This window comes from Mauremys reevesii, linkage group 22 (assembly GCF_016161935.1).
Source record: "Mauremys reevesii isolate NIE-2019 linkage group 22, ASM1616193v1, whole genome shotgun sequence".
Taxonomy (NCBI): domain Eukaryota; kingdom Metazoa; phylum Chordata; order Testudines; family Geoemydidae; genus Mauremys; species Mauremys reevesii.
Genome location: NC_052644.1, coordinates 1,819,246 through 1,845,675, shown reverse-complemented (window position 1 = coordinate 1,845,675; position 26,430 = coordinate 1,819,246). Strand labels below are relative to the sequence as shown.

The 26,430-nt window shown below is 57.1% G+C and overlaps 2 protein-coding genes across 4 annotated transcripts in view; one reads left to right on the top strand and one right to left on the bottom strand.

The window, feature by feature from the left end:
* The window catches only part of AXL (AXL receptor tyrosine kinase), a 54,421-nt gene extending 29,651 nt beyond the window's left edge, over positions 1 to 24,770 (bottom strand). Inside the window, exons 1-4 of one of the 3 annotated variants that reach the window (XM_039510219.1) lie at positions 23,826 to 24,770; positions 22,439 to 22,545; positions 10,214 to 10,313; positions 9,100 to 9,168 (exon numbers count right to left, since the gene is read on the bottom strand). The gene's annotated coding sequence lies outside the window, so the exon portion shown is untranslated. The remainder of the gene's footprint in view (positions 1 to 9,099; positions 9,169 to 10,213; positions 10,314 to 22,438; positions 22,546 to 23,825) is intronic. The other 2 variants (XM_039510217.1, XM_039510218.1) reach the window with 2 other exon arrangements.
* On the top strand, positions 10,118 to 17,015 carry LOC120388426. Its single transcript, XM_039510248.1, has 5 exons — positions 10,118 to 10,189; positions 13,467 to 13,725; positions 14,062 to 14,095; positions 14,812 to 14,923; positions 16,596 to 17,015. The coding sequence occupies exons 1-5, from the start codon at positions 10,132 to 10,134 to the stop codon at positions 16,898 to 16,900; spliced, it is 768 nt and encodes a 255-aa protein (XP_039366182.1). The 5' UTR covers positions 10,118 to 10,131; the 3' UTR covers positions 16,901 to 17,015.
* Positions 24,771 to 26,430: the final 1,660 nt, after the last annotated feature.

The window sequence follows — 26,430 nt, the reverse complement described above, 5'->3', positions numbered from 1 at the left end:
CACTGCCTTGCCTGCAGCTGTTCCTGATTTACACCAGCTGTGACCGGCACACTTCCCTTTACACCCACTGCCGCGGGGACTTTCTATCGGGTTATTTTTGCCCAAACAGGTTCCTGATTTTGTCCTGTCTTAGAGCCGGAGTCTCAGAGCAGGACTGGCTGTTTCCTCTGCCTCTCCCTGTGCTGGGGCTGGGCTGGCAGAGAGAAGCCAGGCTCCTTCCTGGCAATGGAAGACAAACACCGCAACCAGCCTTGATCTCAGCAGCGCCCGGCCCGACGGGGCCCTGATCTCGGTTGCAGTCTGGGCGGCGCCCGGCCCGACAGGGCACTGATCTCGGCCGGGGTCTGGGTGGCGCCCGGCCCGACGGGGCCCTGATCTCGGCCGGGGTCTGGGTGGCGCCCGGCGCGATGGGGCCCTGATCTCGGTCAGGGTCTGGGTGGCGCCCGGCCCGACGGGGCCCTGATCTCGGTTGGGGTCTGGGCAGTGCCTGGTGCAATGGTGCCCTGATCTCGGCCGGGGTCTGGGTGGCGCCCGGCCCGACGGGGCCCTGATCTCGGCCGGGGTCTGGGTGGCGCCCGGCCCGACGGGGCCCTGATCTCGGCCGGGGTCTGGGTGGCGCCTGGCACAACAGGGCCCTGATATCAGTTGGGGTCTGGGCAGTGCCTGGTGCAATGGTGCCTCGATCTCGGTCAGGGTCGGGGTGGTGCCCGGCCCCATGGGGCCCTGATGTCAGTCAAGGCTTTTGAGAGCCACAGTAATTTAAATAGTAAATCCACAGGCCCAGCCTGCCAAGCTACCCTGCAATAAAGAAACCAGGGAGCGAGAACTCCAGGGAAAGACAATCCATCTGATAAAGGACAGGGGATCTTATCTGGTGTTTGTGCTGGGTCCCACCCACAGCAGGAGCTGAGATGAGAGCCTGGGTGGCTGCAGCTGACAGACAGAGTGAGAGACAGTCCCTGCCCCCATCAGCTCAGTCTACATTGACACAGGGAGGATCCGTACCCCTATTTTACAAATGTGGAAACTGAGGCACAGAGAGAGGCTATGACTTGCCTGGGGTCACTGGCAGAGTGGGGAGAGAACCCAGGAGTCCTGGCTCCAGCCCCCTCCCCTGGCTGAGGATGGAACTCAGGAGTCCTGGCTCCTAGGCGGGTGCCTCCCAGCCCGGTAGAGCCCCCGCTGGTATTTGCCCAGATTAAGTGGGGGCGGGAGCCCATTACAAGCCTGGGGCCTTTTGGTTTAAACATTAACCCCCAGAAGAGCTGCCAGGTGGGGCTGTGGCCCTGGGGGGCCACCTCCAGCAGGAGGACGATCCCCCCCCCCCCCCCGCAGGCCGAGCTGGAGGAACAGCTGCCACTGGAAGGGGGAGGGGAGCCACCCCACTTCCACCCTTGGGGGCATGTCGGTCTCCCTTGTGATCATAGCTGGGACTGGGGAGGGGAGCTGGTCAGGGGACCCTAAACGAATCAGGAGACTCCACCATCTTAGCCCTAGATCTGAGAGCTGGGTCAGGGGCACTGTCCCCATTTTATAAATGGGGAAACCGTTACCAAGAAATAGACCCAGGAGTCCTGGCCCCCAGCCCCCCAGCTCTAACCACTAGCCCCCACTCCCCTCCCAGAGCTAGGATAGAACTCAGGAGTCCTGGCCCCCAGCCCCCCAGCTTTAACCACTAGCCCCCACTCCCCTTCCAGAGCTAGGATAGAACCCAGGAGTCCTGGCCCCCAGCCCCCCTGCTTTAACCACTAGCTCCCACTCCCCTCCCAGAGCTAGGATAGAACCCAGGAGTCCTGCCCCCCAGCTCTAACCACTAGCTCCCACAGCTAGGATAGAACCCAGGAGCCCTGGCTCCCAGCTCTAACCACTAGACCCTGCTCTCTGCCACAGAGCGACAGGGTGTCTCAGATCCATCCCCTCTGTCTGTCTGCGGGGTAAACACAACAGCGATGAGCGGAAGGCTCTGGATGGCAGCGCCTGCGGGCTCAGGTTTCCACGCGGGGGCTGCTGTTGATGGAGCACCAGGCTGGGGGCTTTGTCCCGAGGGGTCTGCTGGGCGGATGCGTCATGCCTCAGGCTGGGACAGAGAAGCCACTGGCCAGGCAGCCTGAGCCATCCACCACAGAGCTCCCACCCCCCGCCCCGCCCCGCCCCGCCCCATGCCAGCTGCGATCATCGGGCTCTGGGTGCCTGGCGTCGAGGGCAGCCAGGGGTCGAGGGGGCCATATCCCATGTGGTCAAGTACACAGGCACCTGAGACAGCCCCCCCAGCTCTGCCAGTGCCAGCCCTGGGTCCCCCCCCAGCTCTGCTGGTGCCCCTCACTCCCGACCCGCAGCCCCTGCTATCCCAGCCCTGGTCCCCCCAGCCCTGCCGGTGCCCCTCCCTCCCGCCCCGCAGCCTCTACCAGCCCAGCCCTGCTGGTGCCCCTCACTCCCGACCCGCAGCCCCTGCTATCCCGGCCCTGGTCCCCCCAGCCCTGCCGGTGCCCCTCCCTCCCGCCCCGCAGCCTCTACCAGCCCAGCCCTGCCGGTGCCCCTCACTCCCGACCCACAGCCCCTGCTATCCCAGCCCTGGCCCCCCCAGCTCTGCCAGTGCCCCGCCCTCCTGATCCCCAGCCCCTGCTAGCCCAGCCCTGGCCCCCCCAGCTCTGCCAGTGCCCCTCCCTCCTGATCCCCAGCCCCTGCTAGCCCAGCCCTGGCCCCCCCAGCTCTGCCAGTGCCCCTCCCTCCTGATCCCCAGCCCCTGCTACCCAGGGTCAGTCTCTTTCATGTCTCTAGTCTCCCAGCCCGGAAGGCTGGCACAGCTCCCAGGGGTGTTCAGCAGGACCCCTGAGGCAGGCTGACATCCCCGGGGCAGGGCACAAAGCAGGAGCTGCTCCAGCAAACCCCGCCCTGCAGGCCCCTCTCCCAGGCAGGGGGGCAGGAATGCGGCCTTGAGGGCGCTGACCCCTCCGAGTGGCTGGGGTGAGAGGATCCAGGTGCTGGACTTGCCTCCCACAGGGAGTCAATATAGATGTGGGAGGGGGTGGGAAGGAGGAGCATAACCCCTCCCTGTCCCCCGCCCCCGCCTGCTCCTGCCCGCCCCCAGGCAGAGAGCAGGGTGTGGAAAGGGTTAATGCAGGTGCTGCCAAATTGGGGACTCTGGGGGGGGAGGGGTCCGCTCAAGGACCTGCCAGGAGTGGGGTGTTCTCCCCGTCAGGGGACCAAACCTGGCGGCCTCATAGAGGTGTGGGCTGGATCCTGACCTCCGTTCTTCCTGGGATCAAAGAGTCACCCCTTACTGCAGTGGGGTTGGGGCTGGATCCTGATCTCAGCTCCCCTGGGTCAATCCAGAGTCACCCCTGACTGCAGTGGGGACAGGGCCGGATCCTGATCTCAGCTCCCCAGGGTCAATCCAGAGTCACCCCTGACTGCAATGGGGACAGGGCCGGATCCTGATCTCAGCTCCTCAGGGTAAATCCAGAGTCACCCCTGACTGCAGTGGGGACAGGGCCGGATCCTGATCCCAGTTCCCCGGGGTCAATCCAGAGTCACCCCTGATTGCAGTGGGGGCGGGGCCAGATCCTGATCCCAGTTCCCCGGGGTCAATCCAGAGTCACCCCTTACTGCAGTGGGTTTGGGGCTGGATCCTGATCTCAGCTCCTCAGGGTCAATCCAGAGTCACCCCTGACTGCAGTGGGGTCAGGGCTGGATCCTGATCTCAGCTTCCCAGGGTCAATCCAGAGTCACCCCTGACTGCAGTGGGGTCGGGGCAGGATCCCAATCTCAGCTCCTCAGGGTCAATCCAGAGTCACTCCCTGACTGCAGTGGGGTCAAGGCCGGATCCTGATCTCAGCTCCCCGGGGTCAATCCAGAGTCACCCCTGACTGCAGTGGGGTCAGGGCCGGATCCTGATCTCAGCCCCCAGCAGTGAATCTGGAGTGACTCTAACTGGAGCACCGAACCCCGGCCCTGCAATCCGCTGTGCACATCCCAGCTGACCTGCAGCCCAGCCCAGCCCCGGCCCCGCCGCCTTGGCTGGGGGGCACTTGGCGGAGCTCAGGGAGTTGATTTATGGCCGTTTCTTTGGCTGATTCAAACCCTGGATCTCAAAGAACCGAGCCCAAGGCTGCTCCCTCCCCCGCCGGGCAAAGCCACAGGCTGCAGCAGGAGAGGCTGGATGTGCTGCGTAGCAAAGAGGCCCAGCGATTGGCGCTCCCTGGGGCTGGACTCAGTCTGGTGGGGTGGGGGTCTGACCGTCCATGGGGACAGGCTGTGTGTGTGTTTGGGGGGGTGTTCCTGATCCTGCCTGCAGGCTAGGGGGCTCTGGAGGGAAGCGGGAGAGCTCAGCAGTTTACAGCCAGTCAGCCCAGCCTAGCGTGGGGGGAGCTGTGCTCACTGTGCTAGGGAGCAGCCTGCTTCGTCTCTCTCTGGTTCGGGGTCCCTGTGTGCTGGGAAAGGAGCCTCATGCTGCTGTCTGCCAGCAGGAGCATTTCCTGTGGTTCTGGGCTGGGCACGTAACAGCAGTTATCCCAGCACTGTCCACTGTGGGGCGTCGTGTCTCTTCCCTCCCCAGGGACTGGCCACCAGACTCTGGGCTAGGTGGACCACTGGTCTGATGCATTATGGGGATGCGCATGAGCCCTCCCAGCACAGGTAATGCCCCCCTGCTGGTGCCCCCTGGGGTCTGCCCCACACACCTGCCTCCTCCCTTGAGTTTTCCATCACCCCTTCGTTATCTACTAGCTCAGCTGCCCTGGGAGTCGGCGGGATCACAAAGCAAAGGAAACCCACTCCCGCCCCCCACGCCCCGGGGCTAAAGGAATTTAATATTGTGGACTCCTGGGTTCTCTCCCCAGCCCTGGGAGGGGAGTGGGGGCTGGTGGTTAGAGCAGCGGGGGCTGGGAGCCAGGACTCCTGGGTTCTCTCCTGGCTCTGGGAGGAGAGTGGGGGCTGGTGGTTAGAGCAGGAGAGGCTGGGAGCCAGGACTCCTGGGTTCTCTCCCCAGCCCTGGGAGGAGAGTGGGGGCTGGTGGTTAGAGCAGGGGGGGCTGGGAGCCAGGACTCCTGGGTTCCATTCCCAGGTGAAGCAGCGTAGAAGCACCTTGGTGTAACTGAGGATCAAGCACTGGCTGGGGTCCTGGAGGCACCTGCTGGCAATTCCCTCCCCAACACTGCTCTCCACCTGGACCAGATCCCCGGCAGTGTAAATGGGCGACACTCTCTTGGAGTCAGCGGGGCCCAATCCCCGGCAGGTGTAAGTCAGCGTCCATGCAGCTCCTTGGCTTTCCTCCAGTAGTGGATCTGGCCCTAAGGCTCCCTGTGGCCTGGCCCCCTTTGCTGACTGTCATAAATATTCAGGTCAGACCAGCCGGAGCTGAGCAGATGATGAGGCCAGTTTGGGGATGTGAAACTCCCTCCGTGAGCTGTAACCTCCCCTCTCCCAGGGCCGGGGGGGTGGGTACCTCAGTGCACTGGGGAACCAGAGCTACCGCTGGTGTAAACAGACTCCAGTGGAGCGGCGTTGGATTCACACCAGCTGGGGATCTGGCCCCACTGACTCCAATGGAGCTAGGGCAGATTGAGACCAGCCGGGCTTTGGCCTTTTCCCTGGGCCAGTTAAGCCAGACAGGGACAAGCCCCTCCACCGCCTTCCCGCTGCCTGGGGGCGCTGCACAGCTGAGGACATCGGCACCAGATGTTTTTCCGGACAGCAGTTGCATCAGACCCTTAGCCCCTGGGCAGCTCCTCACGCAGACGCCCATCCCAGCTGGGCTTGCGTGCGGCGCTGCCAGGCCGGGCCCAGGCAGGACAGGATTCCCTCTGGAGCCGGGACGGGGGATCACGGTTGCGGCAGCAGCGCCGCCCTTGCTGATTACCCCCAGTCCTGGATCTCTCCTGCTTTGACCCGGGTCCAGCCAGCTCTGGATCACAGGGGAGTTCATTGTTTTATATCGACAGCAGGGCCAGCTCCAGGGGTTTTGTCGCCCCAAGCAGGCCCCCCCCCAAAAGCCGTGATCGCGATCTGCGGCAATTCAGCGGGAGGCCCTTCACTCGGAGTGGGAGCGAGGGACCCTCCGCCGAATTGCCGCCGAATAGCTGGACATGCCGCCCCTCTCCAGAGTGGCCGCCCCAAGCACCTGCTTGCCAAGCTGGTGCCTGGAGCCGGCCCTGATCGATATTGCCCACAAGTGCCCTGGGCGGTAGCGTGGCCTATTGCCCAGGGCCCTAGACAAGGACTCAAAACACCTAGCCCAGCACTGACCCTGGGCAAGTTCCTGCCCTGATCTGTGCCTCAGTTTCCCTTCCCACCCTTTGACTGTTTGGACTGGAAACTCTTCAGGGCAGGGACTGTGCCGCACCCGGCACAATGGGACCCTGATCTCGGTCAGGGTCTGGGCAGCGCCCAGCGTGACGGGGCCCTGATCTCGGTCTGGGTCTGGGCAGCGCCCGGCCCGACGGGGCCCTGATCTCGGTCTGGGTCTGGGCAGCGCCCGGCATGACGGGGCCCTGATCTCGGTCGGGGTCTGGGCGGCACCTGGCGTGACGGGGCCCCGATCTCGGCCGGGGTCTGGGCAGTGCCCGGCCCGACGGGGCCCTGATCTCGGTCGGGGTCTGGGCGGCACCTGGCGTGACGGGGCCCTGATCTCGGTCGGGGTCTGGGCGGCACCTGGCGTGACGGGGCCCTGATCTCGGCCGGGGTCTGGGCAGTGCCCGGCCCGACGGGGCCCTGATCTCGGTCGGGGTCTGGGCAGCACCCGGCACGACAGGGCTCTGATCTCGGTCGGGGTCTATGTGGCACCCCGCCCAATGGGTCCCCAGTCCCAGCTGGAGCCTATAGTTGCTACCATTATAACGAAGCTAGTTTAGATGGACACAGCTGCACCGATTTCAATGGGGGCTGGGCTGTTGGGGATCTGAAAGTGACGCATCAGAGCAGAGATTTCTCCCATCTCTGGGTGTAATGAGTTTGCAGGGTCTCGACTCGGTTCTTAGAGGGATGAGCCTCTTCCTTGCAAAACCCTCTTGCTGGCAGCCTCTGAATGGTGTGTGGAGACCAAGCTCCCAGCTGCCCCCTAGGTGCGGGGGGTGAGTGGTCACGGCCCCCTCTGTGGGGAGAGGAGTTACACATGGGTGCAGTTGATGGAGCTGTGCCGCGTCACACCGGCTGGGGATCTGGCCCCTGAGAGGTGCATCAGCGGAGGCGGAGGGTGAATGATTCCCCTTGGCTGCTGTCCATCCCCCCCAGCCCTGGGCTGGGCTCCCCACCCTCCTGGCCCTGGTTCTGCTTTGGGGGGTCAATTCTCCTCTAAGTGCTAGGAGCTGGGGGCTCCCCAGGCAGGGGCGGCTCTAGGAATTCCGCCGCCCCAAGCGCGCTCCGGGGTGCGCTCTGGCGGTCGCCGGTCCCGCAGCTCCGGTGGACCTCCTGCAGACGTGCCTGCGGAGGGTCTGCTGGTCCCGCGGCTATGGTGGACCTCCCGCAGGCATGCCTGCAGATGCTCCACCGGAGCCGCGGGACCAGCGGACCCTCTGCAGGCATTTCTGCGGGAGGTCCACCGGAGCTGCGGGACCAGAGGACCCTCCGCAGTCATGCCTGCGGGAGGTCCGCCGGAGCCGCCTGCCGCCCTCCCGGCAAAATGCCGCCCCAAGCGCGCACTTGGCGCGCTGGGGTCTGGAGCCAGCCCTGTCCCCAGGGGTGGGTTACCCCCTTACTGTCCACAAGGGTGGCTTCTGGCTCCAGAGCAGCTGGTACTGACCCACGAGCCCCAGCCCCTCCCAACCTAATGAAACGTCCACCCCAAATTTGGTTGGGCTCTGCCTTTCCCGTGCAGCTGGAACCGACTCTGCCCCTGTCGCCTCACTGTGGGTCCGCGAAGGGCTGAAATCTTGGCCGGACCCGCTGGTTTGTGTCAGATGGAAAAAACCCACCAACGGCTCAGTTGCATTCCCCAGCCATGAAGCTGTTGTCTTAGCAGGAAGGAATTTCCTGCCTCTTGACTTCGGTTATTTATTTTTTGGTCCTATTAATACGATCGCTATTTGCTTCCCCAGCCTGTGGATTTCCAAGTTGTTTTGTTTTGCACTAGGATGACTGGGTCGTTCCAGTGTTGCCCTGGGACAGGAGAGAGTTGGGTTCAGCTGCTGGCTCTGGCCAGACGCCCCGAGTGGTTTGGGGTGAGTCACTCCATGGCCTGCGTCAGTCTCTCCTCCGTGGGGCCGGACCCTTGGCCATAAGAATCAGCCCAGCTCCACCTGTTTGTTCCAGCTAGGAGCTGTGCTCAGGAGGGCTCTCCCCGGAGGAGGGGCAGCTGCAGGGGGAGCGCTCGCTCCTCTGCATGTGCGTGCTCTGCAGGGACCCCTCTAAGGGATGGGGAGGAGAGGGGTGGCTCTATCACCATGTGGCACATTCGGGCTTCGGCCTCTGGTGCTACCAGTAATTCGGGTGAGTTTCTGCAATGGAGCGGCTGGATCATAAGAACTGGGCGGAGACCCTGCAAACTCATTCCTCCGGCCAGAGAGGGGGAATCTCTGCTCTCTCCTATAGGTCAGTTTCAGAGCTGCGCAATCAGCTGGAAGTCAATGTTGTTGAGTGCAGCTGTGGCTCTGGCCCCCCCTTATTACAATAGCAGCTGTAGGCTGCAACTGACATCAGGCTTTGTGCTGCAAATAATAACCCTTCCCTTCTCTGTTCAAACTATCAGCTCCAGGGGGCAGGAATTGTCTCTCGCTATGTGCCTCTGCAGTGCCTGGCGCGACGGGGCCCTGATCTTGGTCGGGGTCTGGGCAGCGCCTGGCGCGACAGGGCCCCGATCTCAGTCAGGGTCTGGGCAGTGCCTGGTGTGACGGGACCCTGATCTTATTTGGGGTCTGGGCAGCGCCGGGCGTGATGGGACCCTAATCTCGGTTGGGGTCTGGGCAGCGCCCGGCATGACGGGACCCTTATCTCGGTTGGTGTCTGGGCAGTGCCGGGCGTGACGGGACCCTGATCTCGGTTGGGGTCTGGGCAGCGCCGGGCGTGACGGGACCCTGATCTCGGTCAGGGTCTGGGCAACGCCCGGCGCGACGGTGCCTGATCTCGGTCAGGGCCTCCAGGTGCTATAATAATAAAACATATTTGTACCTGTGTCATGCTGCACCGGGCAATCTGGGGAAGTGGATGTGGAAACTGGAAACCAGGAGGTTTATCTAACTGGGGAAAGAGGATGTAGGAGAGATTCACTGTAGTTGCACTAAAATATTTGCAATGAAATTAACAGCTCCTAAAAAATCAGAGGTTTTTAATCTCTGCTGCAGGGTTTTTTCACCTTCCCCTCAAGTGACCTGTACTGGGCATTGCCAGAGATGAGATCCTGAGCCGAATGGATTCCTGACGGATCCCCGTCATTCCTAGGTTTCATTTATAATTTGCTAACAATGGCCTGGTTTCATTGGAATCCCGGGAGATGTTTTGCATTCCCTCCATCGGTTTTGCAGTCAATAATAATATTTATCACTGGCTTTTTTAGCAAACACCTTGAATTTCACAATTTCCTTCCAATAAAGAACAATTTTAGCAGTGACGTAATTTTAATGGAGCAACTGAGCACCCTGAACTGAGACCTCAGAAGGCAGGACCCTGTGGAGCACCAGGGCACTGGGTGCAGGGGCTGTGCTGCTGATAGTCTGTGTGGACCTGCTGCCTCACACCCCTGCCCGTCGGAGTTCTCTGATTGGTGATGTCATGGCGAGCAGCACCCAGCCAGGGAGGGGCTGGTTTGGGGGGCCTTCCCCCCCCAGGGGAAATAGCATTTTGTAGCAGCGCTAACAACCCAGGGATTGGCTGCAGCCTCGGGGTGCTAAAGGCCCTAGTGCCAGATTAAAAGGATGCGCCGACGGGGCCAGATCCCCTGTTGGTGTGAACCACCATTGCTCCAGTTCCCCACTGACTCCAGTGGTGCTGTGACCTAGTTACACCACCTGGGGATCTGGCCCATTATACCCCCCAGCCGGGGGGCGGGGGGAGCGGCTGCCTGCGTGAGCTGCGATTGGCCGGCAGGGATGAGATCCCTGGGATTCCCCCAGCAGCGGGCTGCATTAGGGATTAGATTTGGCCTCTGCTCAAGGCTCTTGGCAGCTGGCCCCCCCGCTCTTTCCTGGCTCGCCGGTCTGATGGATGGTTTGGTCCAGCATGAGCTCCTCCGGAATTCATCGGGGTTACCTAAGGAAATACGGTGAGCGCCCCCTCCCTTCCGCACCTCCGGCACCCACCTCGCCGCCGGCCCGGGGGGTCGGTCCGGCCCCACTCCAGATAGCTGCCTTGATTCCTGTTGCGATTTTCCTTCCTCTATCAAAAACCTGGAATGAGAAGAAGCATCTGGACCTCAGAGAAACTGCCCTGAGGTTCTGGGGGGTGACTCTGGATTGACCCCCAGGGGGAGCTGAGATCAGAATCTGGCCCTGAGCCCATTGCAGTCAGGGGGTGACTCCAGATTTACCCTGGGGGAACAGATCAGAATCTGGCAGTCGCTGTGCTGTGTGACTAGCACCCCACGAGCAGCACCAACTCTGCAGCCCCAGCCCAGGGACTCTGGAGTTGTTGGTGACAATCATTAAATAGGCACCATTGTGGGGCCTGGAGTATCTCGCTGCCAGGAAGGAGAATCTCCAACCGAACCCATTGGTGCCAGTGGGTATCCCGGCTAAACGTCACCCCTTGTTTGAATGGCCTGGTACCCTCAGGTTCGGTTCTACTCCCTCCCCCTCAACTGCACCCCGATTCTAACCCCAGGCAGCCCAGCAGGGCCTTCAGCTCCCAGCCTTCCCCGCACCCTCCCTTCGTTCAAACACCCCCGGCACCTGGGCTAAGGCGCTGGGCCAAAGCCTGTGGGTTCAAAGGGGGTTTGGACCGGGCCCCAAAGCCTTTGGGAGTGGAGCCAGCTGGGGAACCCCCAGGATTTGTTCTCTGGATGTTGGAAAATGGTTTTTCTTTTTCTCAGTGGTGACTTTGTGAAAAGACCTGGTGGGTTTTTGAAAACCAAACCCCTAAACATTTTGAACTTGAAAACTGCACTGGAAAAACAAATGTTTTCACAGAATCTTGACCATTTATATCAAAACTTGATTTTTTTTTACAACAAACCGAAACCTAAATTTTTAACTGAAAACTATTTTTTAATCAAAAGCTTAATTTTTTTTAAACAAAACCCTATTTTTCCCAAATCCAAGCACTTTTACTGAATATTTTTTATTTGTCTTTGAAATGTCAATTCACATTGTCCTCTGTATGAAAAAGCCATTTATGATCAAAAAATATTTTGATGAAGAACATTTTGACCAGCTCTAACTGGTAGGGATCACAGCTGTGGCAAACTTTGCAGGGTAAATTGCTTTTGCCTTTGGAAATTAAAATCAATTCTTAATGAAAGCAGGAGCCCAGTGCGTGGGTGAATGAATACATTAGCAGCACATGGAGCCATTTGCTCCCAGCTGGCTCTGTCCACTAGCAAACCGGGCTGTTATTTTTTCTACCAGTCTCACCTGCCCCCAAAGGGTTACATTTTCTTCCGATGGCCCCAGCAATCCCCACTTGCTTCCCTTGTCCTAGTTGACCACAGGGATTTAGCATTGTCCCTCTGCTGCCTGTGTCTGTGTGTCCCCCCCCAGGCTGGGATTAGAACCGCCAACCCTTGATGGAATTCTAATCCCAAAATGGCCAACCGAATTTAATCAGGGGTTTCAATCTGCCCAGTGCCTGGCTCTGGGAAGCCGCTGCCCATGCCTCCAGCCCTGCCAGGCTCCCGTGGGTTAAGGCACCGCGGGAGAGTCACTGGGGCAGGTGGCTTTCTGGGGATGCTGTGTCTGATGCTCTGGAGAAAGCACCGGGCGCAGCTGGGTTGCAGATACACGCGTGCTGCCTCCATGCCAGGCCCCGCACCACACCCCCCGCCATGCCGGCTGAGTTCGGCACCATCCCCTCACGTTTGCCATCTTTAAGGGGCTGGTTCCAAAACTAAAATGCTGCTAGGAGACCCTGGGTGATTACATCCCCCCCCACCTCTCCCGCTCACTGCTCGACACACAGGCCAGCCTCCAATGTGCAGACCTTTCTGCCCCCCCACCCGTGGGGCGGTTCCACCAAGGGCCTGGGCTTCGGAAAGCTGTCGGAACTAGTAGCAGGGTCCCTGAATGCTCCCCGCAGTGACCCCCTAACCCTCCCTTCAGCAGACGGGAACAGCAGCTCTTTAGTGGGGTGGGACCCAGGCCTGGATCAGAGCTCCATCGGCCTCCTTCAAACACTGCTCTGGCACCGAAAGCCTGGACGCTGGTTTGTGGGCAGGCCGATCGCAGTGTCCCCTTCCGCTCCACCAGCTGTGCTACAAAATCCCGCCGCGTTCCCCAGCCGTCGGCTCTCGCTCTGGTTACGGAGCCCTGTGTAGGTACCCACAGGCTGGGACGGAGTCCACAAGCCAAGCAGATGGTTTCTGGGCGTTTCACGGACCTCGACTCAGCCTCGCACGGCTCTGAACCCTTTCCAATCTCCCAGCAAGCAATGGGCTCACCACCACGGATCACACCAGTGCTTGCACTGTAGCTCTCGGCAGGGGCCCCCTGCTGGTTTGTTATTGTAGGGTTGCTGATGAGCACCATGTAGCATATAAATTATAGACTGATGTATCATTGGTCCTGAGCACTGGGGATGTTTACACTGGTTTGTTATTGTAGGGCTTTTAAAAATGTTGTCCCAGCCTCAGGGCTGCCCAGCCTCATGTGCTATCCCCCCTATGGGCCCTGGGGGGCAGAAACTAGCCACAGAGCAGTGCGCCCAGCCACACCTCTGATCTGCCCCCTACACCCGGGGTAGGGAGCAGGGTGGGTGCCAGGGCCTTTGGCCAGGGAGGCTCCTGTGTGGGGTGGGAGGGCTCTCAGGGGGACGATCCTGCGCACTGCAGCACAGAGGGGCCTCAGTGTGACTGAGAGTCAGGCCCTGGGAGTCTCTCCCAGCTCCCTGCGGGTGGGGCTGGTTCTCCCGCTCAGGCTGAGCAGCTGGTGGGCCTGGGTTCACCCCCCGGAGGCTGGTGTGCAGTGAGACGCTGGTGCCAGAGGAAGTGCAGTGGAGAGTCTAGTAGTGGGGTACCAGCTGGGGACACAGGTTGATTCCTGGCTCTGCCACAGACTCTCTACATGACCCTGGACAAGTCACTGAATCTCTGCCCATGTGGGAAGAGAGTGGGGTCTAGTGGTTAGAACAGGGGGTGGGGAGCCAGGATTCGGGTTCTGTCCCTGACTCTGGGAGGGGAGTGGGGTCTGGTGGGTTAGAGTAGGGGGCTGGGTGCCAGGACTCCTGGGTTCTATCCCTGGCTCTGGAAGGGGAGTGGTGTCTAGTGGTGAGAGCCAGGACTCCAGGGTTCTTCCCCAGCAGGAGATGGGGCCAATCCTTCCCTCGCAGCTGCCCAGCAGGGTGGTGAGCAGTTGGGACATGGCCTCACGGGGCCCCTCTCTGCTTTGCAGGGGGCTTTCTCTTTAAGCAATGGAAGGAGAAGTTCCTTTTCCTCTCCATGGACGGGAGCCTCCTGATCGGCCGTGATGCCCAGTCCCCGGCCGAGCTGGGCATCTCGCTCAGCACCAGCTGCCAGGCCATCCTGGAGGGCAGCGAGATCGGCGACCTGCCCCGCCTGCCCCTGGGTGCCCAGCGGGACAGCTGCTTCGGCCTCAGCCTCAGGGATGGGAAGTTCCTTCTGCTGCTGGCCCCAGACAGCCAGGAGTGCAGGTAAAGCCAGAGCCTGGGGCCGGGGGGTGGGGGCGGTGAGGGTGCATGGGGAGAGCTGAAATCCACACAGCTGCTGCGGGAGGGGCCCCGGTGGGAGCGGTGCCGCAGGGCTCCCCGATCGGCGGCCCTCCAGCCTGGCTAGGCCAGCTTTGCTGCTTGCTCCCTGGGAGAACGTTCTGCCGATGGCCCAGCCAGACACAGCGGCAGCAGACCGGGGAAATGAGCCCTGCTCTCCTGGGTCCCAGGCAGCAGGAGCTGGCGAACTGGCGAGGGGTGACCAGCTTGTTAGGCTGTCGGGACTAACCAGGGTTTGTTCCCCCCCCCCCCCCGCTGCAGGCAGTGGCTCAACATCCTCCGCAAAGTCAAAGAGGTAAGTGGAATCAAAGTACAAAGTCCAGGGCCGGGTCCCTGGCTGGCATCAGTCACCGCAGCCAGGCTGCCCGCGATGCCAGCTCGCAGCAGCTAAGCTGGGCCGTTGGGAAAGGAGGCAAAGGTACCGAGGGGCTTTTGGGCCTGGCAGGTTCTCGGTGCCTCACTTAACTGCTTGAGGAGTGCGGGGAGGGCCAGGAAGCCGCTCAGTCACTGCAGTTCACCAGCGGCCCATCCACCTCTTCTGCTCCAAGAGCAATTCCAGTTTGGACCTTGGGCTATTGTGGGTCCGAGTCTCAGCCACAGCCAGGTCCTTCTGTGCCGCTCTAGGGGGGACCAGTTCCCTGTGAATCTCCCTCCCACCCCTGCAGCGATAGGGGAGCTGATTGTCTCCATTTGCCCTACGGCCTCGGGCAGCTGCATTTTCACAAGTGGCCACTGGTTCTTGCTGCCAGCTTGAGATGCCTGGGGCCTGATTTCCAGGCTGTGCTGAGCACCGGCAGCTCCAGTCACAGCCAGGGGGATCCGCAGGTGCTCAGCACCTCTTGAGTAACCGGGCCCTTGGATGAAACCCTGGCAGTCAATGGAAGTTTGCCCTTGACATCAGCCGGGCCAGGATATCATCCACAGGTCCTGCCTCTGCCCTGGGTTGATCCCCCCCTTCGGATGGTCCACCCCATTGTCCCCATAGTGATGGTGCTTCCTCCTTCTGCACAGAGCTTCTCCCAAGGGTCCCCAGCGAGGTGCAAGCTGCACATCGACTCTCCGTCTAGGAAATGCTGCTGGAAAGAAGGGGGAGGAGGTTCTCCTGGCACACAGAACAGAGAAGGTACTGGGTCCCGGTTAGGCGGGGTCTGGCTTTCTTGGCTATTTGTCTTGGTGCCAGGGACCTACCGTGATAGGCTTGTTCCCAGAGTCCCCGTAACTGGACCTGGGGCACTCCCACCAGGACCCTGCCCCAGGTCCTGCAGGCAGGGTCTCCTGCTACACTCTATTCCCCAGGACACTGCCCAGAAGAGATGAGACGCTCGAGCAGAGACAGCCTGAACCCAATGCATGACTGTTCTCTACAGTCTGTCTCCCCGGAGCCTGGCCAAGGTCGTTTGAATGCGCCAGCGAACTGGGCTCCCACCCTCACCCCAGGGCGGCGATTCCACAGCCTGCCAGATCTCGCTGCCAGGCAGCACCCCCTGACACTCAGCTTCACTCCACTGGTTCCTCCTTGGGGTTCACACCCCACTGATGCCCCTCAATGGCTCTCATGCCCTCCTCCATCACCAAGCTAGGCTTCCCGGGCAAATTTCCTCCGGGGTTTAGCCCTCGTTAACTGGCTTAGGTGGGGTTCTCTGGGCTGGGTTACACAGGAGGTCAGACCAGGTGATCACAGTGGCTCCTTTTGGCCTTGACATCTAGGAAGCTCTGAACTCCAGTGCAGTTAAAAACAGGAATGGACGTGGGTTCTTGCCACCTCATGAGCTTTGGGGCCTGGTTTTGATTCCACTCAGGCCTTATCTACACACAAGCTTGTGCTGGTTGAGTTAAACTGGCTCACACCTCAATGCAGATGCTCTGATTTTGGCTTAGCTTAGGCCTGTTCCTAACAGGGGCGGCTCCAGGCCCCAGCACGCCAAGCGCGTGCTTGGAGCGGCATGCCCCGGGGGGCGCTCTGCCGGTCGCCAGGAGGCTTCGGTGGAGCCGCGGGACCAGCGGACCCTCTGCAGGCACACCTGTGGGAGGTCCACTGGAGCCGCGGGACCGGCGACCGGCAGAGCGCCCCCTGCGGCATGCCACCGTGCTTCGGGCGGCGAAATGTCTAGAGCCGCCCCTGGTTCCTAATCAATTTAAGGTAAACCAAATTAAGCCTAATGTAAAGTGCAAAGTGAGAGCCTTTTGCACCAGAGTAATTTCACAATCTGGTGCAAATCAGGAGTTGCTGCATTATTGTCAGTATTACAGTAGGACCTAAAGGCTCCAGCGGAGGCTTGGTCTACATGTAAAACAGGCTGACCTATCTAACTTGGTCAGGGGGGTAAAAAATCCTTGGTTGACATAATTAAACCGACCCAGTCCTAGTGTAGACACAGCAAGGTTACAGAAGAATGCTTCCATTGACTGAGCTCCTGTCACGCAGGAATGTGATGTTCCTACACTGACAGAAAACCGCTTCTGCTGGCGCAGGCGGCATCTGCGCTATGGAGTAGGCCAGCATCGTACCATCAGATCTGGGCCCCAGGGCACTGGGTGCTGCTCAGGCCCAGAGACAGCCTCCGCCCAAAGAGCTCACAGTCCCATCAGACAAAGGAAGGCTCATTCTTCCCAGGGTGCACAGATGGGGAAACTGAGGCACACAGCGATGGGAAAGTGACTGGGTCACTGGCAGAGCTGGGAGTGGAACCAGGGTCTCCCGAATCCCCATTCAATGCGTTAGAGCTGACATAGAACCAGGCCCAGGGTTTGGCTCTGGGTGACTGACCCTCCTTCTCCCCCCATTTCTGCCCCAGCCACCAGGAGCAGCCTGTGCAAGGAGCCTTGCTCGCCCCGTTGCCTGCGCCACGGCTCCCAGATGCATGCGGGGGTGAAGGCCGCCTGCCTGCTGATGGGGGGAGCAGCAGCCGGCCCCACCATGGGCTACATGGTGACCTCAGCCACGGCCAGCCGGCCTGGGGAGATGCACCCCCCCGACTTCAAAGAACTGGGCTATCACCCATCCGCCTGCGATGCTGAGGCCTCCCAGTATGAGATGCTGGATTACGAAGGGCTGGACCAGGACTTCGACGCGCTGGACTTCGGGGGGTTTGCCTTCTAGACACACACAGTCCTCCCCCCGCCCAGATTTAAAGGGCTAAACAGAGACTGGGTGGGCTTGATTTCCTCAGAAACGAGTCACCCCCCAGCTCAGAGTGGCAGCGCATTACGCAGCCTTACACTGGTGTCACAGGGGAGGGCAGGCGGGGGTTAACAGGGATATTTTCTCTTCTCCCAAGATGGGGATTTGTTTGTTTGTTTGTTGTTTTTTTAATCTCTCCCTCCACCATGTCTGACTGTCCTCAACACTCAGGTTTCCCGTGTGCCCGTGGTGACTCGGGCTTGACTCCTGCCCTTGATTATGTCCCCTCCCCCCACTAATGTTACCTTGGGGTAACTCACAGCAGGATCGGGCCCCCGGCATGTTCATTCTGACATTTTTTTGCATTAAACTGTAGAAATCTCCTCCCATCTCCCCGTGGTCTCTGCTCGGTAGGTTGGTCTGTGGGGGAGGGATGAAAAGAGCAGCCCTGGCAGGACCTTCCTAATGAGGAAGCTCTTTACAAGCATGTGCTAATTAATCTTCAGCTCTCTAATGTGGGTCAACACCCTGATTTTAAAGAGAGGGAAACTGAAGCATGGAAAGTCCCAAGTGATTTAGCAGCCTAAGGCCCTGCCACAATAGAAAGGGTCGTGAAAGCCGCACAGCCCCTTAGTAGTGAGCGTGCCGCTGGACTGGTATCACGGCACTGTATGGGGAGAGTTATTCCCATATGGGGCATATAAGGCACCGTGCTATGGTATAACTGTGTCCACACTGGGGCTTTTACTGGTGTAACAGTTATACCAGTGCAACTTTCTCCTGTTAGCCCAAGCGTAGACCCAATTTCAGATGGGACGGAGGCCGTTAGGAGCCAAGGTCTCCTTGGCCTTCAGTGCTCTTGAGACTCTTAAGTCACCATGGAAAGTTGTACCTGGATTGACCCACACCAGGTCACATGGCAGGTCAGTAGCAGACCTGGGACTAGAAGCCAGTTTTCCTTAACCACTAGCCCACACAGCCTGCTGGGGCCCAGCTCCTCTTAGCCATGTGAAATGCATGCTCCTAACCGGTCGAAATCCATGACAGGTTGGCACTCGCTGGCTTCAAACACTACACCTGCCGTTTTTCACCAGCTCTGCCATAGTGGTTCAGAACATGGCTCCATCTGGATAGGGATCCTGCTTCTAGCAGTGGACAAGACATGGTTTTTCAGAGAGACCACTGCTGTTCAAATGTGTACAAATCCAGGGGGACTCAGACAGAGATAGGTGGGTGTGTCTGAGGACGGAGGAATGGATGGACGGATAGATGGGTGTGTCTGGGGACGGAGGAATGGATGGACGGATAGATGGGTGTGTCTGAGGACGGAGGAATGGATGGACGGATAGATGGGTGTGTCTGAGGACGGAGGAATGGATGGACGGATAGATGGGTGTGTCTGCGGACGGAGGAATGGATGGACGGATAGGTGGGTGTGTCTGAGGACGGAGGAATGGATGGACGGATAGATGGGTGTGTCTGAGGATGGAGGAATGGATGGACGGATAGATGGGTGTGTCTGAGGACGGAGGAATGGATGGACGGATAGATGGGTGTGTCTGAGGACGGAGGAATGGATGGACGGATAGATGGGTGTGTCTGAGGACGGAAGAATGGATGGACGGATAGATGGGTGTGTCTGAGGACGGAGGAATGGATGGACGGATAGATGGGTGTGTCTGCGGACGGAGGAATGGATGGACGGATAGATGGGTGTGTCTGGGGACGGAGGAATGGATGGACGGATAGATGGGTGTGTCTGGGGACGGAGGAATGGATGGACGGATAGATGGGTGTGTCTGAGGACGGAGGAATGGATGGACGGATAGATGGGTGTGTCTGAGGACGGAGGAATGGATGGACGGATAGATGGGTGTGTCTGAGGACGGAGGAATGGATGGACGGATAGATGGGTGTGTCTGAGGACGGAGGAATGGATGGACGGATAGATGGGTGTATCTGAGGACGGAGGAATGGATGGACGGATAGATGGGTGTGTCTGCGGACGGAGGAATGGATGGACGGATAGATGGGTGTGTCTGAGGACGGAGGAATGGATGGACGGATAGATGAGTGTGTCTGAGGACGGAGGAATGGATGGACGGATAGATGGGTGTGTCTGAGGACGGAGGAATGGATGGACGGATAGATGAGTGTGTCTGCGGACGGAGGAATGGATGGACGGATAGATGGGTGTGTCTGAGGACGGAGGAATGGATGGACGGATAGATGGGTGTGTCTGAGGACGGAGGAATGGATGGACGGATAGATGAGTGTGTCTGAGGACGGAGGAATGGATGGACGGATAGATGGGTGTGTCTGAGGACGGAGGAATGGATGGACGGATAGATGAGTGTGTCTGCGGACGGAGGAATGGATGGACGGATAGATGGGTGTGTCTGAGGACAGAGGAATGGATGGACGGATAGATGGGTGTGTCTGAGGACGGAGGAATGGATGGACGGATAGATGAGTGTGTCTGAGGACGGAGGAATGGATGGACGGATAGATGGGTGTGTCTGAGGACGGAGGAATGGATGGACGGATAGATGGGTGTGTCTGAGGTCGGAGGAATGGATGGACGGATAGATGGGTGTGTCTGGGGACGGAGGAATGGATGGACGGATAGATGGGTGTGTCTGAGGACGGAGGAATGGATGGACGGATAGATGGGTGTGTCTGAGGACGGAGGAATGGATGGACGGATAGATGGGTGTGTCTGAGGACGGAGGAATGGATGGACGGATAGATGGGTGTGTCTGGGGACGGAGGAATGGATGGACGGATAGATGGGTGTGTCTGGGGACGGAGGAATGGATGGACGGATAGGTGGGTGTGTCTGAGGACGGAGGAATGGATGGACGGATAGATGGGTGTGTCTGAGGACGGAGGAATGGATGGACGGATAGATGGGTGTGTCTGGGGACGGAGGAATGGATGGACGGATAGATGGGTGTGTCTGGGGACGGAGGAATGGATGGACAGATAGATGGGTGTGTCTGAGGACGGAGGAATGGATGGATGGATAGATGGGTGTGTCTGGGGATGGAGGAATGGATGGGCAAAATCTATCCCTGCTTCCTTGCCCACATATAACAAGACTATCTACCCCCACATACATATCCATTTATGAAGCCATTTAAATCCATACCCATCTGTCTAATCTTGCATTATTGTGTAGGGACCGCACACACTGGGTTACCAAACAGCGTCTACACAGGGAAGTGTTACCAGTGATACCAATCCTGTTATCCAGGTCTAGCTATGTTATCCAGTATAAGGGCCTGTGTGAACACTCTTATTCCAGTATCAGAGTAGCTTTTTTATGATTTGGCTTAAACATCTTCCCATGCAACATAAATGAAACCAAAACCAGGCACTCTGATAATTGAATAACCAGACCAGTTTAAATCCACCCCTTTGTTACACCTTAAAAGTTCTCCCGTGTAGACTACTATGCTTTAGGAACCAGTTTTGCTGGTTACATTTGTCTGAGCCTTCCTCCTTCTCTCCCTCCTGGAGAAACCAGCTTTTGTCCACAGCTAAAGGCAGGATCTCAATGTGGAGGGAGTAGGAGCAGTGAGAAGCCGTTGATGTCCTGCTTGCTGGAATCATGTCAGGACTAGTGGGGGGCGTAGCCCCCAAGGAAGGAGCTGTTTACAAACCAGCCACGCTGCTGCTGACATCACGTTTGTACGGGAGCCAGAAGAGCCCATCAGCCAGGAAACGAGGACACCGCCCTCCTCTGTGGTAATGCCTGAGTCCTTAGCCCTGCCTTTTGGCTTAGGTCCATTGCTCCTCCTGACCGAACAACACGAACAAGCAGAGTGCCTCAGAGAAGGCTGAAAGCCCCGGGCAGTGGGGTGTTTGGACTGTGCCCGTAGGCCGCATGGCTAGCTAACCTCTCTTTCTGTCACCATATAGATGTGTATCTATTGCCACGAGTGTATGCGTCCATCTGTTGCCAAATACGTGCGTACAGATATCTAGTGTCATACATGCATCTGTGCCTCCATTCCCATATGTACGCACATCAAGCCACCTACCGTCGTTGGGTGCACCCCCATCTATCGACTCTACGGTCCTTCTACATAGCCTATCCCATCCCTATCAAAAACACCACTTGCCTCGCAACCTACAATTCCTTCATGGTCCCAGAAGCTGTCCACTGTGCAGGCCAACAAGCCGTGCCCACTGAGCAGCAAACTGAGATGCCAGATTTGAATACACACTCTTTCCAAGGTTTAGGTGTGTGCAGATAAAGGGTTTTTCTTGTTGTTCAGAGCTCTCTCTGGTGTGAAGGGGACACTGCATCACTCACTCCCTTGTTCAAAAGCTGGCAGATTAAACAGACACCAGGCGGGGGAACATTCTCCGTTGTTTTTAGGTCAGAACATACATCGTCAACTGATTTTCAGGTTTTAATCCCCTGATGTTAGTAGTCCTGGGCTAATCCCTCAGGATTACACTGCTGCGAGGCAATGTTGTAAAAAAAATGGTGCCTGTTTCACCCTCACATTTTCTGGAGCGAGATCAACAATGAAAAGAGAGAAATTAAGAGAGCGAAGTGGAAAAAAGAGAGTTCCGGAGTGATATTATTCAGATCACATCTGCTCTGCCGCTGGACTGCTGGGTTACCTTGGGGCAAGTCACAGCACCGTCCCTTGCCTCAGTTTCCTCATCTATAAAATGGGGTTAATGCTACTTAGCTCGTTTGTGATGTGCTTTGAGATCTACCAAGGAAAAATGCTGTATAAGAGCTAGGTATTATTATTACTGAGGATGCCGGGATAGTGCGAGATGATCTGGATAATGCTACAGCACTGGGTGGGAGTCAAGGCTTCTGGCTTCTGTTCTTGGCTCTGGGAGGGGACTAGGTGCCAAGATTCCTGGATTCTATCCCTTGTGGCTCACCTGACCTGCAAGTTCCTCCTGTGTCCCTGAGAACAACAATCTTTGTTACCACCCTTTGTAAAGCTCCTGACGCATGAAGGTAGATATTGTTACAGCTGCCATCTCTCTGCTGTGCCAGCAAAGCTCATTTGTTCTTGTTCCTCACCTTGGGCAGCGACTGGTGGACCCAAGAGACACTGACCTCATCCCAGAACACCCCTTGACTCTATATACTGAGAGATGTCTGCCAATGAGCCAAGCGGTGGATAGGTGCTGAGGTTCAGAAGGGAGCATTAGATCACCTAGTCTGACTCCTGTCTAACCCTGGCCAGAGAACTTCACCCAGGGATTCTTTAATTGAGCCCAATCGTTTATGGGTGAGCTAGTGTTTCTCAGTGACCGGTCCATCGACCGGTGCTGGCCCCTGAGATCTTCCTGATACATTTTAGAAAGGCAGCAAGGCTGTCCCTGGTATCAAGAAGGTTGAGAAACACTGAACTAGAGGGTATCTTCTAAGAAGAGACGTCCAGTTTTGATAGCAAGATGCCAAGGGACGGAGAATCCAACACATCCCTTGCTAAGTGGTTTCAATGCTTAATTACCCTCACTGTTAAAGAATTGTACCTTATTTCCAATCTGAAACTTGCCCAACTTCAACTTCCAGCTTTTGTGTCTTGTTCTGGCTTGGTCTGGTAGATTAAAGAACCCTCTAGTATTAGATTATCTTCTCCCTGTGTAGGTAATCAGAGACCATGATCAAGTCATCTTGTGACCTTCTCCATGATAAATGAAATGGTCCGAGGGTAACATTTTAAAGAGTGCCTAAGGCCCTGATTTTTAAAAGTAATTTGAAAGTTAATGGGACGTAGGTCCTAAAGTCACTATTCAAATACAGCTATTAATATTGGGAATGAGAATCCCAAGAAAGTACGTGAATCTGTGTTGATTTATAGCAAAGGTAGTTTGGGGGTCATTATCTGTATATTTGGGGTTTCATGTGCGAGCAGAAACCTTGCCTATGAATCTGAATTACCTGGCAGTTTTGACTTAAACTGGTGTTTTCAGGAAGTGACTAACTCCTACAGCTGGTTGAAATTATTTGTCCAAAAAGTTTTCCCAAGGGAAAATGTAGTTTTGTCAAAATATAAATTTTCCATGGGAAAATGTCAATTTGGGGACAATCAAAACCCAACTTTTCCTTTCCAAGTGTCGATTCAGAATGAAGATTTGCACTTAGAAATGAAATGGGAATTGTCAAACCAAATGCAATTTTTCATTTCAAATAGACATTTCAAAGCAAAAGATTTTATTTCAATGTACTTAAGAGTCTAACAAGGAAAAAACAAGAAACTCCCCCACTTCATCACACCATGATAAGGGTAACTAAAATAAACCCAGGTTTCAGAGTGGTAGCTGTGTTACAAGTACTCCTCGTCCTTTAAAATGAACCCAGGAGTCCTAGCTTCACCTGCTTTAACCAGTAGATCCCACTCCGCTCCCAAAGTAGGCTTAGAAACCAGGAGTCTTAATTCCATTTGTTTTAAACTGCTAGAGCCCCTTGCATTCCCAGAACAGGACTAGAACCCAGGAATCCTGGCTCCTAAGGTCACCTCTTCTAACTACAAGCCCACATCCTGACTTACATGGGCAAGGACAAGGGGAAAAAAGCATCCCAAGAATCGGAAGGGCTAGACACCTCTCCTACTTTAAGGCATAAACCAATCTCTAACTACTGGGCAGATTATTCCATAGCTGCCCCTTAAGGGATCTCTTGTACTTTCCTCTGAAACGTCTAGTAGTGGCCACTGTTGGAAATGGGCTAGATAACCGCCTGCTCTGATCCACTCTGTCTGGTGCTATGGGTGAGGATCTGGATTTCAGAGGATCAGACAAGGACCTCAGGGTTAGTAATACGATAACTGCAACAACGCCGATGCTCTGCCACTGACCCCTGAAGGGATCGATACTGGACCTGAGGCTTTCTGATCCATTCAGGTGGGGGTTCTCGTACCTGAGGAAAGTTGCAAAAGGCATCATCCTTCTTACTGCCGTTTTCTCATCCAAGAAATTACCAGGGTTGAAGCTTTGTGGGTTGTTGAAGTGTTCTGAGTGTGGTGAGCAGAGCCCAGAGCAGTGTAAACACCTGTGCCCTGGATAAGGGAGGTGGGGACACACCAGCAATGGGACAGTTAAACCCTTTACAGCTGAAACAATGAGGAGTCTGGTGGCACCTTAAAGACTAACAGATTTCTTTGGGCATAAGCTTTCATGGGTAAAAAAACCCTCTTCTTCTGATGCTTCTTTACCGCTGGGTTTTCTCCTAGCAAACAAACCCCTGGCTGCTGTGAATTATGGAGAAATCACGCCACTTAGCGGCCAGGGGAATGCCAACAGCTCTCCCCTGTTCCTGCAAAACCCCTCTCAGATAGGTTGGCTGGTGTGACCTTGCAGTCCTCAATGAGCCCTCGGTCTTCCTGGGGCCTGTTCCCTGGAGTGAATTAGGAAGATCCTGCCACTAAGTAAATTAACAAAGGACAACGTGGATCCTCTGCATTCGCTGGGTTTGTCTCCATGGTGAAATACTGACACGAAAATCCTCCTGGATTCGCCTTGCTGATTATCAAACAGCGACAGAGAGTCTCCTCACAAATCACCCCTCTTCCTCTCTAATGAATGAAGGAGATAAAATCCCCCTTTTGGGGGAGAAACTGATGCCCTGAGTCATTACCCTACATTGAGGGGCTATATGGCAGCAGCATGGGTGGCTGCCCCCTGCCAACTCCCCGGAACCTTCCGGCCTCATCTCCTAACAACTGCCCTTCCCTCATGGCTGCCCCCTGCCAGCTCCCCGGAACCTTCTGGCCTCATCTCCTAACCTAAAAACTGCCCTTCCCTCATGGCCGCCCCCTGCCAACTGCCCGGAACCCAGGGGCGGCTCTAGACATTTTGCCGCCCCAAGCACGGCGGCATGCCGTGGGGGGCGCTCTGCCAGTCGCCAGTCCCGCGGCTTCGGTGGACCTCCCACTTGTGTGCCTGCGGAGGGTCCGCTGGTCCCGCGGCTTCGGTGGAGCCGCGAGACCAGCGGACCCTCCGCAGGCACACAAGTGGGAGGTCCACTGGAGCCCTGCCTGCTGCCCTCCCGGCGACCGGCAGAGCACCCCCCCGGCATGCCGCCCCAAGCACGCGCTTGGTATGCTGGGGCCTGGAGCCGCCCCTGTCGGAACCTTCCGGCCTCATCTCCTAACCTAATAACTGCCCTTCCCTCATGGCTGCCCCCCTGCCAACTGCCCGGAACCTTCCGGCCTCATCTCCCATCCCAGCAACTGCCCGTCCCTCATGGCCTCCCCCTGATAACTGCCCGGAACCTTCCGGTCTCATCTCCTAACCTAACAACTGCCCTTCCCTCATGGCTGCCTCCTGCCAACTGCCTGGAACCTTCCGGCCTCATCTCCTAACCTAACAACTGCCCTTCCCTCATGGCTGCCCCCCTGACAACTGCCTGGAACCTTCCAGCCCCATCTCCTAACCTAACAACTGCCCTTCCCTCATGGCTGCCTCCTGCCAACTGCCTGGAACCTTCCGGCCTCATCTCCTAACCTAACAACTGCCCTTCCCTCATGGCTGCCTCCTGCCAACTGCCTGGAACCTTCCGGCCTCATCTCCTAACCTAACAACTGCCCTTCCCTCATGGCTGCCTCCTGCCAACTGCCTGGAACCTTCCGGCCTCCTTGCCCAACCTCCCAGCCTCCGCCCTTTCCTCACTGCCCCCAATGGCCCCAGAGCTGTCTGGCTCCATCCTTCCCTGGGGAAAGCGGTGTCGCCCGGGGCTCCCTGAGGCCCGTGTCAAAGGCGGTGGCAGGGGAGGACAAAGTGCCCCTTTCTCTATTGATTGAACAGATCTAATATCACCTCAGCTCGGAGCCCCTTTCTGGCTCCCTTTTTAATCTGGGTCTGGAGGGAAATAGCTGCCCTCAGTTCCCACATCTTTCAAGCTGCCAGCCTCCAAGTGTGAGCTGTGCTGTGTGACAAAGGCCCAGCGTATTAATATAAGTATCTAATCCCAGGGGGTTTTACCCTCCAATGATCAAAGACAGAAACATCTTCATTTTCTCCTCAGATTTTGCCCTTTCTGTTTAATTCTTGACTATTATGGAGAATCCCCCAGATATTCTCTTTTTCGCTCTCTTGTTCTCAAACGATGGTCAAAGCCCTCACACTTCCTCCTTTCTGTCTCTAACAATTGAATATTGATATAACCCCCCCCTCAGATTCTGCCTCGCACGCTTTATATGAAATAGATTTTGGCATTTTCATAATGATCTAACGTTGATATTTGATATATTAAAATCCCCTCAGCACGGTGGGTTTCCCGCCTTTTTTAACTATGGCAAATTCTCCTTGGATCCAATTCTTAGTTCAACCTCTGGTTTGCTGGACAGCCAGGGACATCTCACTTCACTGCCTCGTGCCTCAGTTTCTCCATCTGTAAATAGAGGGTAAAGATACTGATCTGCTTTGTAAAGCTCTTTGAGATCTGTGGATGAAAAGTGTTTTATAAGAGCTAATTATTAATTATTATTATTATTGGATTAATGATTACCTAGATGATTACATTA